Source organism: Triticum aestivum, chromosome 2D, assembly GCF_018294505.1.
Source record: "Triticum aestivum cultivar Chinese Spring chromosome 2D, IWGSC CS RefSeq v2.1, whole genome shotgun sequence".
Taxonomy (NCBI): domain Eukaryota; kingdom Viridiplantae; phylum Streptophyta; class Magnoliopsida; order Poales; family Poaceae; genus Triticum; species Triticum aestivum.
In genome coordinates, this window is record NC_057799.1 from 544,751,686 (window position 1) to 544,761,181 (window position 9,496).

The window sequence follows — 9,496 nt, forward strand, 5'->3', positions numbered from 1 at the left end:
GCATATTGTATATTTCTCCTCAATTTTTTCCGCAGGGTTTTTGGAGGAGATGATTCCAAAGGATGATCAGTCACAAGGACAAGCAAGGATTAGGGGGAGTGTTAGGATTTAATTATTAGAGATAATCCTTGTTGTAAATAACAGCATGCACGGGATCCTCTCGAGGCAACCGCCGCCTCGTTCGTGCGGGAGCCTCTCCAGGCAACCGTCGCATCCGCTCCTCGCATCCCCTTGAACAGGCGCATCTTCTCATAAGCGCCGGTTCCCCTTGTATAAATGTGTGATCATCAATGAAATAAGACACTTCGATCAAATCATTCTTTCACAGTTAGCTTGAAAGTGTGCACTCGCGTGATCTGTGGGCTGATGCTGGAACCTGGTTCGGCCCTACGGCTGGGAGCGCGTCATGCGCTTCAGCCGGCGGCGAACTACAGCACCAGGGCGGCCCGCATCTCAGATGAGGCCACGTGTAGCGGAAGACGCACACGACGCGACATCACGGGCTCACGGTGGGTGTGACGGGTGGTCGGCACTGGGAAAGAAGAGGCCGATGTGTATAACTCACACAATGTGTTGCGGGTCGGGCGGTGGGCCACGTTGAAACTTACGTGCCAACGGCCTCCGTGTCGGCAACACCGGACAGGTCCTCTGGTTGCTGTCCTAGTCAACCCACCGTGAGATAAGACAACGAGCCACACTATCCATGCCACTGACAAGCCGGTCCCCTCGCGTCCCAGCGTCCCAGGAAGGCTGGAGCCAAGCGCAGCCCCCCGTGGCACTCACTGACCGTATGGCCCCGACGACCTGCGGCCCCAGCTGCCATTCTATACGCCATGAATATCCGCCAGTAACTGGCGCGTCCCCATCCGAGCTTTTCCTCCTCACCTGTCGTCTCCCTCGGCTTCTTTCCATCCGTCACCCCTCTCTCTGTCTCACTGGTTTTCTCCACTCCCCCCAACCTTCATGTCACCCCCCTACTCCTTGACCAAAAATCCATCCCCTTTCCACTTCTGGAGGCGTCGGCGATGGCATTCAAGCAGGTTTTCTGCGCCCTGCGAGAGGTCTTCCCGCAGGTATGGATTGGTCCGGCTGGCTGGCTCCACAAGATTTGTTCATGTTTTTCTTTGTAAATACCTCAAGGTCAATCTCTTCTATGTAATAGTAGTACTATTTAGCAAAAATAAATAAATAAATTGGAGTAATTCATCTAGCTTACACGCGAAGATTCTATTTGTAGAATCTTCTTTTCTCTCCTCCGCCGCTTTTTGGATTTTCCTGGTTTTGCTCTAGCTGCTAGTACAAGGCACCACCATATGGGTTGCCGACAAACTGTTTGATGAATGGGCAATTCAAAAAAAATAAAAATCTATTAATAGGCTCCCGGGAGCATTTCAGTTTTTCTTAGGGGAGGTAAATTTCCGGTTTAGGCCAATAAAGGATAATTTAATACTATTGAGGGAGAATGCTCTGCTCAGTATGTATCATATATGGAAGGAACATCAGTAGTAGGTCTGCACGTGCATAATATAAGTCCTACCAAGTACACCCTCTGTTAAGAAATATAAGATCGAGCAATTATAGGGAAATACAGTAAAAGATAGTGACAGGAGTAGCAAGGAGCCAACAACCAAGTAAAATGTCGAAGTATCAAGTCATTTACGCTGACATTATTCAACCTTTCCAAAAGATAAATATAAAATGCTGACATTCATTGTGCAGCCCTGCTGGATTACTGATTTCCCTGTCAATCATTGCTGGTCTTGTGGGTGCCAGGTCGGCCGGAGCGCCCTTCTATGGGCGTGTTGTTTCTGTTTTCGCCCGGGTTTCCGCTAATTAACCAGGCAACTCTCACCTTCTTAATCAATGAAAATGGCAAATCTTTTGCCTCGTTTAAAAAAATAAATGCCAAACATGGTTTACTTCATCCTGGAGACTGGATTCATTAACATGAACATGAACATGAACCACCTCAAATATCCTGTACTGTATTTATGCAACCAATTCTAACATATGTGCAACTGTACATCAAGATAAAGAAAACATGACATATTTAAGGTTATTTTTTCCCTTTGTATTTGTGTTACAGGTTGATCTTCGAATATTGAAGGCTGTAGCCAGTCAGTATTCCTCTGATGTCGATGCAGCTGTTGGATTTGTTCTTTCTGATGTCATTCCAGCAGTAAGCGAACCTACTGAAACAGTTTTTACACTCCAAGATATTGATTATGCAGAACACGACCATACTGATTGTAAGTAACTTTGTGCACTGTGTTTTGCACCCTTTTTTCCATTCCTATTGTTTGTTTTCACCCATCACGTGGAAATACTTGTAGCAATCAAATATGTGCATCTGCTAGTTGTTTATCCAATGGGGCCTTCAGTCTCATGCTTGTTTGTTTTCAAATGTTAGCCAGGAAGTCTAACTTGCACTTTGGAGGGATATCATTGGTGGATCTAGTAGGAGCTAAAGAGGATGCCAGTGCCCTATTCGGTACGTCAGCTGAGAGCAGTGGCACTGTTGGTGAATGTGATCCATTTTCAGATTATGATGGACCATTCCAGAGTAACAACAAAGTAGAAAAATGTTCCCAGATCGAGGATAAGGTGGTGATAAATGAAACAAGAATTCCTACAACAGTAATGAACAGCCTTCTCCAGGAGCATTATGCTCTGCTTGGATCGTCATCGACATCTGCAACGGAGCCACATATGATAGAGTATGAGCAGTCTGATTCAGGAGGATGTAATGATCATTGTGCAGCTGAAAAAGATGAAGTGACTCCAGAGACTGAAATAGGCAACCACAAGCATTATAATGATAATTATGAGCTATCAGATTTGCTTGCCTCTTCTGGGAATATGTTGCCATTATTTATGGAGAGCCCTTCAGATTGTGCAGTGAAACATGGAGGGCAAGTGCCTCTGAAACTTTCTCATGAGGCAAGTAAACATGATTTCGCCAAGTCAGGAGATAACTGTTACTTGGAAACCTTACTTGCGAATTTTCACTCAAAGGAAGACAAACAGACATCAAAGAACTTGCCAAATGCTCCAACTGTTCATACGCTCTCCAACCCAAAGGATAAGAATGACTTACAAGTTCTGTTTGAAAACAAAGATAATGCTGGAGAAGAGTTGGGTGCACTCTGTACTGCAGAAAATACCCCTGAACTCCACAAGTCAGCAAATGATGGCAACTTCTACAATTTATTTGGCGATCTATGCACAGTTGACGAGACAACAAAAGTACCTTTGAATTTTACTGAGGAGAAAAATGAGCAGCCTTTTGTTAAGCTAGACGATCAACACAAACTATTTGAGTTATTTGCCTCATCCAAAATCGTCGATAATTCATTACAAGCCTTTCAAGAAAAGGGTGGTTCCGAGACAGTTCATAATGAGGAGCTACCTTCAATACATCTCAATTTCAATCATCGTGGAACATTTACTAGTACGTGCAATTTCGATGGTGATAAGCACTACTCCTTATGCCCGATGGTTGAGCTTGATGCAGATCAGCCTAATGAAGAATGGATGATGCCTGGTGCAGATAAAAGTGAGGGATTTCTCGATAACTCCACTCAGTCATTTCATATCACTGAAATAAACAAGAATATTTCTGATATCACTAAAAGCAAGGTAACTGTTGTACGGCTAGGCTTTCTCCTTGGAAACAATGCTTTTAATCCTACTTGCCAATAAACCACTTTAAAAGCTCAGTAAATTTTTTCGTATTCTTACATGCTTATTAGTCTCAGGCCAGGTGTTTTTTATATCAGTTTGATATTAACATATTACCCTTTATGAAAAAACATGCTTATTAGTCTAAAAATACGGTACAAAGCTAAGTCAATGGGGTTGCTTTTGATTCAACCCTTACTCTAGTTATGTTTATGTAAACTGTGAAGTTTAATCTTATTTCAGTCATTGGCATGCATGCAGCCAGTTATTTCTCTTTTTCCTCACTTGAAAGCATTAAGATAATACACTGAAACAAGTTGAGAAACATATGGGTCCTCCTTTATGTCCTGATTTGGATGGCGTGCCACTGATAGACTTCTTAGTTTATAGAGTAGTCTTGCTTGTGGGTATAATATCTCGTGGTAGTTATTGGCCAGGATGTTTTGGTCTCTTCTTTTTTAGCCGAGATTAATTTTTCTTGATGATGTAATAAACTCTGTTATAAGTGTGGCTGCATGCATCTAAGATGCAGAGGCCGGGGTTAAAAAGCTTCCATTAAAGAAAGGGCAGCCCGGTGCATGTAGCTCCCGCTTGCGTAGGGTCTGGGGAAGGGTAGCTTCCATTGTTTATTGATTTTTTTGCTTTGTTTAAGGCCTGAATTTTCCAAGTTAGTCATTGGTAAGCCAAGATTTTGCATGCCAACACTTGTCAAATTATGGTACCAAATTTTGTAATAAAATTTAAATTATTCTGTAATATACATAAGGTAATTTCGTTAAATATATAGAACACAATAATTTGATCATGAATTTTGTAGAAAAATCACATAAAGCTCATTGCAGGAATTATTGAGCTGTTTGTATGAATCAACAATCATGAAGATGGAAGAGGTTGAGCTTCAGGAGGAAAAGTCTCGACTAGCAAAACAAAATGCTGACAAGGCACATCAAAATTTTCTTGCCATGGCAGAGCACTTTAATCAGCTCATTGAGAATTCCAAAGAGTCAAATGATAAGGTACCATGCTATTAATGCTCTGGTATCTTCATATGTATTGAAAATGAGGCTTACTATTCATTCATTCCTAAATAGCAAGCTCAAGTAGTGTGCGAAGAAAATTGTTCGTTGGTGGCTCTAACTCAGGACCTTCAGTCTAAGCTTACCAAATTGGCTGCTCAAAGAAATGAAGCGCTTACAGCTGTTCAGGAGGTAACAACAGCTAAATTTTTTTTTTTTGTGATGAACAACAGCTAAACTTAATTAAGAGCAAAATGCCAATAGAATAATATTGAACAAGGATGCTGTTATTTTGTGAGTAAGAAATTGATAGTAATGCTTTATGTTCATACCCACTACGATTGCGCAGATTAAATTTCAATTAGATGCACGTCTAGCAACTTCGATGGAGGAAGAGGCTACAGCAATGGAGCAAATTATCCAAGAAGATAAATTAGCTCTATTGGTACGTAAAGAGAAGGAAGCTACAATGGGGAGCATAATGGAGGAGTCAAGAAAGCTCCAAAAGGAAGCCGAAGAGAACATTTTGGTAATAGGCAAAATTAGTTTGTAGATTTTGCAGTTTCTTTCACACACACACACACACACACACACACATGATTGTTGCTCTTCTTGCATACCTTGTATTAATGGATTCAAAATTTTCTCGTTGCAGCTGAGAGAACAATTGTTGGACCGGGGTCACATCATTGATATCATGCAGTATGTTACACTCTCCCATTCATATAGGCTTACTGCTCATTCATACATGCATTTATTTGACCAGTGTTAGTGTGTATAATTTCAAAATGAGGCTCTACCATACTATGTCGTGTACATCCTTTTGTTTTGGAGCCTATCTGGATAGGAGGGTGGGTGCACTCCCCCACCACCCAACTCTTCATCCAAAACTTTGGTGACTCGTGTCTTCTTCGTAGTGAAAAATCTAGTTACCAACCTTGCCTTTCCATCTGGTAGCTGACTACCAACCTTTGTTGGACAAAACTGGTAACAAGTTTGTGGCTGGTGAGCGGGATGATCATCAAAGGAGGGTGGCTCGTCATGGTGAAAACGATTCTGCCCGTGATTCCATCCACACCATGATGGCAACTGAGATGGCAAGTGGCTGCTCGTGGCCATCAATAAGTGGTTGCGCAAGTTCTTCTGAACTGATCACCTCGATGCTAATGGTGGCAACTGCTCAGTAGCACGGTACGATGACTGCAGGCCCGTCGAGCTGGGGGGCCTCGGCATGAAGAACCTGTAGAAAAGGAGCTTGGTGCTGCACGCGAGATCGCCTTTTTTTTAGCATAACAGTGGGGAATTCCCCACTGCAATTTTTATATTGTTAACATAAATCAATACTACATGATTAACAAGTGTCAAGCAAAGTAAAAAAAAACAGAGCTAAAAAGGAGAAAACTCATAACTAGTGAAGATTACTAAGCCATGCTTTGAATTGAGCTGCATACTGTCTTCTAACTCTTTGGCCAACCATAGTTAGCTCTTGTATTACCGATACAACCTCCGAATATGAATGCCCTTGTTTTACTTTTGTAGAGGAGAAATATCAAGCATCCACGCCCGTGTAAGCAAGCTTAAATCAGCCTTGGTGACAACTAGCAGCTCAACTAATTCTTCCGACAAGGATGACTGTAAGAGTGCGTCAGTTGACACAGACCGGCCTTTGGGGAACGATGATAACAGAAATGATCTGCCGCAGAGGAGCCATGCTAAGGACCATACCACATCTTCGGATGATGACGACGATGACGACGAATGGGAGGTGCTAGAAGCAAATTAAGCCTAGAGTGGTTCAGTTCACTGTTCAAATATGTCTTGGTCAATAAGAGGGCAGCATCTTGGCTCACCCAAAATTTATGTGCCAAGCAGCAGAATGTAGCCCCAAACTGGTACTGTTGGAAGACTGAACCTCCAAACTATGCAGGTGTTTGGCTCTTGTGCTTTGTAAATATACAGATATGGAGATGGACATATATCAGTATCTACTGTTGTAATTAAACTTGGTTGTAATCTATCTGTCATGTAGGAAATTATGTGCCTATGTTTGTACAGAATCAAGTGTATACATCATATATATTGGCAAAGAGTGTGATTCCAATGTATGCATGTTACCTTTTCCTCGATAAATGGCGCTTTTTTTTATTAACTCACAATGTCGCATCAAGAGAATACAAAGATCATGAGCACACACCCAACATCATATGATTAGGATCACTGTTCAAAAATCAGCCGATATCCCGATAAACTGGCCAATTTATTGCTTACCGGTGTCTGATCGATAAGATAAATCGGATGATATGCCGATAAAACGGCCGATTTGCCCCTTATCTAGGGTTGACCGATAAGTTTCCAATAAGCAACATCCCCAATATTGATTAGGATACGCACAACCAACACTAACATGTATACACACAAAGAAATCAGAAAAAAAAAACCAAAAAAGTTCATCTAAAAGCCTTAGCCAAGCAAACTACAACAAGCAACAACCATCAACATCGATCGCCACTAATGCACCTCGACTGTTTTTTTAGAAAAAAGGATTACCCCGTCCTCTGCGTCTGAGCCATGCATGCAGCCATTTATTAATTATTCACAAAGACCTTACAAAATAGTACATCAGATAGTTTGAAGCCACCATCTTAGCAAGAACTGTCACTACTCCTATCCACTTGATGAAGAGGTGCCGATGGTCCGAGCCTAATACCAAACAGACATCGCACCAAGCCTAACATCTAAAGCCGAAGACCCCAACCAAGGCACATATTGGGTTTTGGGTACAAACCGGTCCAACGCACTCTCATGTGCCGTCGCCGCCGTCTTCCACCAATCCATCTTCAGAGCGAAAACTAACGCACCGAGCTTGCCAGGCCTCTCTGCCGTCGACGCCACCATGACGCCAGACAGCGTCCTCCTCCTGCGTGTCCATCTCCGTGCATCGGACGCCGAGTCTTCACTGTGCCACACCGCCGAGATCCGCTGCCATCAATGTGTAAGATGAAGCACCGCTTCACCAAAGAAGCCGTCCACTGGTCCCTCGAGCCCGTGTACACCTTCAAAAATGACGCCCCCAAGGGGGAAACGACACCAGAGCATCGTCGTCATCCGATATACTGATCTAGGGTTTCCCCTGGAGGTAGCGGATAGAGATCTGGAGCTTCTCCACGGTGATGCCTTCAAGAAGGTAACGACACAAAAGAGTACCGCCATCGCCGGTCTCGACAACAAGCCGAGAACGAGGTTTTCACCCGGATCCGCTCAACAAACCTCCATCAAGCATCATGTGCACGGCTCACCACCGATCTGAGCCGCCGCACAACGAGCGGGCCGCACCGGCCAGATCAGATCCGTTCGGTGGCCAAACCATACATGGTCGTCGCCGCAGATCCGATCGCCGCCGCCGAACGCAGCCAACGCTGCTGCACGGCCAGCCGTCGTGCCCGCAGCCATCACAGGCCGTCGCGTCACCGCCGGTCAAGGCAGGGCCGCCCGTCACGCCGCCAAGTCAGATCGGCCACGCCCCGCATAGTATTCCCATGATTCCTGCCGTCGAGCTAAGGACAAAAGCCCCGCCGCTGCCGTACTTGGGAGCCTCGAGGGCTTGCCCTGCGGCTCACTCTGGCGGCGGTGAGGAGGGAATGGGAGGAGGAGAAGGGTATCGGCGGCGCTCGGCTGGTTGCCGCCCGAGTCGCTCGTCACGAGCGACGCGGTACATATAAGAGCATCTCCAGCCGTTGGCCCCCAGGGGGTGCCTAAAATCGCCGCCTGGGGGCCAGCCGGCGCAAAAAAGGGCCTGGGGGCGAGTTGGTCCCCAGTCGCCGGCCCCAGGGCCGCCCCCAGATGCGCATAAATTAGAAAAAAAAAGTTCGGCAAATTCGTTTAAATACGACTAAATTTCGGCCAAATTTGGCATATATTGACATGTTCGGCGGTACATAGCAAATATAACTAAAACCAAAAATCGCGAACGCCGAGTAGTCGCCGTCGTCGCCGCCATCCTCGCCGCCGTCGTCGTCGGCAGCCTTCTCCTCCTTGACGCGGCCGTCCCTGGTGGACCCCTGACCGGCGTCCCCAACGCGGACTGGTGGCGGCGGCGCGTCTTCTTCATCGTTGTCCTCGATGACGACTCCTCCTCCTTCGTCGCGGCCCCGGCGACGCTGCTCGAACCGCGCCAGGGCGACGCGCTGGCGCTCCCTCGCCATCTTCAGGGAGTCCTTGCGCGCCCATTCCAGGGCCGCGTCGTCGTCGAGCTCCACGTCGCCGTGCTCCGTCTTCATGACGGGGAGACCCGGATCCGTCTTCACCGGCGCGAGCCCCGGCTTCGTATTTGGCTTGACGAAGCGCGGAGGAGCCGACGAGGAGGCGCGCCGGCCGCCCTCGTTGATGACGATGCCGGCGCTGCGCGTGCGCCGGCCGAGCGGCGTCTCCGCCGCGGGCTCGGCCTTGACGCCGAGCAGCCGCGGAGAGCCGGAGGAGTGGGAAGAAGCCCGTGAGAAGGAGTGCGAGGAGGACGACGAGGAGGAGCCGAACCTCCTGGGCATCCATTGCCCGGCGCGTCGGCGGTGAGCCGGGGCGGCCGCCCTCGCCGGGGGAGGGTATGCCAGCGGTGGGTTGTTGCCGCCCTCGAGGTGCGTCAGCACGCCCTCGAGCGTGCGGCCGGGGACGCCCCACCACAGGTGGCGCCCCTCGCTGTTCTTCGTGCCGCCCACCACCGGCGCCCCATTGGTGGACGCCAGCCTCTGCTGCTGACGGCGCTCGAAGTACGCCGCCCACGCCGCGTGGTTGTCGGCGGCGTACTG

The 9,496-nt window shown here is 46.9% G+C and overlaps 1 protein-coding gene across 3 annotated transcripts; it reads left to right on the forward strand.

Annotated features, from left to right (window-relative positions):
* The first annotated feature begins 872 nt into the window (after positions 1–872).
* On the forward strand, positions 873–6,806 carry LOC123054380 (uncharacterized). 3 transcript variants are annotated; one of them, XM_044478146.1, is made up of 9 exons: positions 873–1,073; positions 2,087–2,249; positions 2,411–3,451; positions 3,551–3,639; positions 4,524–4,697; positions 4,773–4,889; positions 5,047–5,226; positions 5,353–5,399; positions 6,237–6,806. In XM_044478146.1, the coding sequence occupies exons 1-9, from the start codon at positions 1,026–1,028 to the stop codon at positions 6,478–6,480; spliced, it is 2,103 nt and encodes a 700-aa protein (XP_044334081.1). In that variant the 5' UTR covers positions 873–1,025; the 3' UTR covers positions 6,481–6,806. The 3 variants fall into 3 exon arrangements, with proteins under 3 accessions (XP_044334081.1, XP_044334080.1, XP_044334083.1); XM_044478145.1 differs by having other exon boundaries at positions 2,411–3,639; XM_044478148.1 differs by lacking the exon at positions 873–1,073 and having other exon boundaries at positions 2,415–3,639.
* Positions 6,807–9,496: the final 2,690 nt, after the last annotated feature.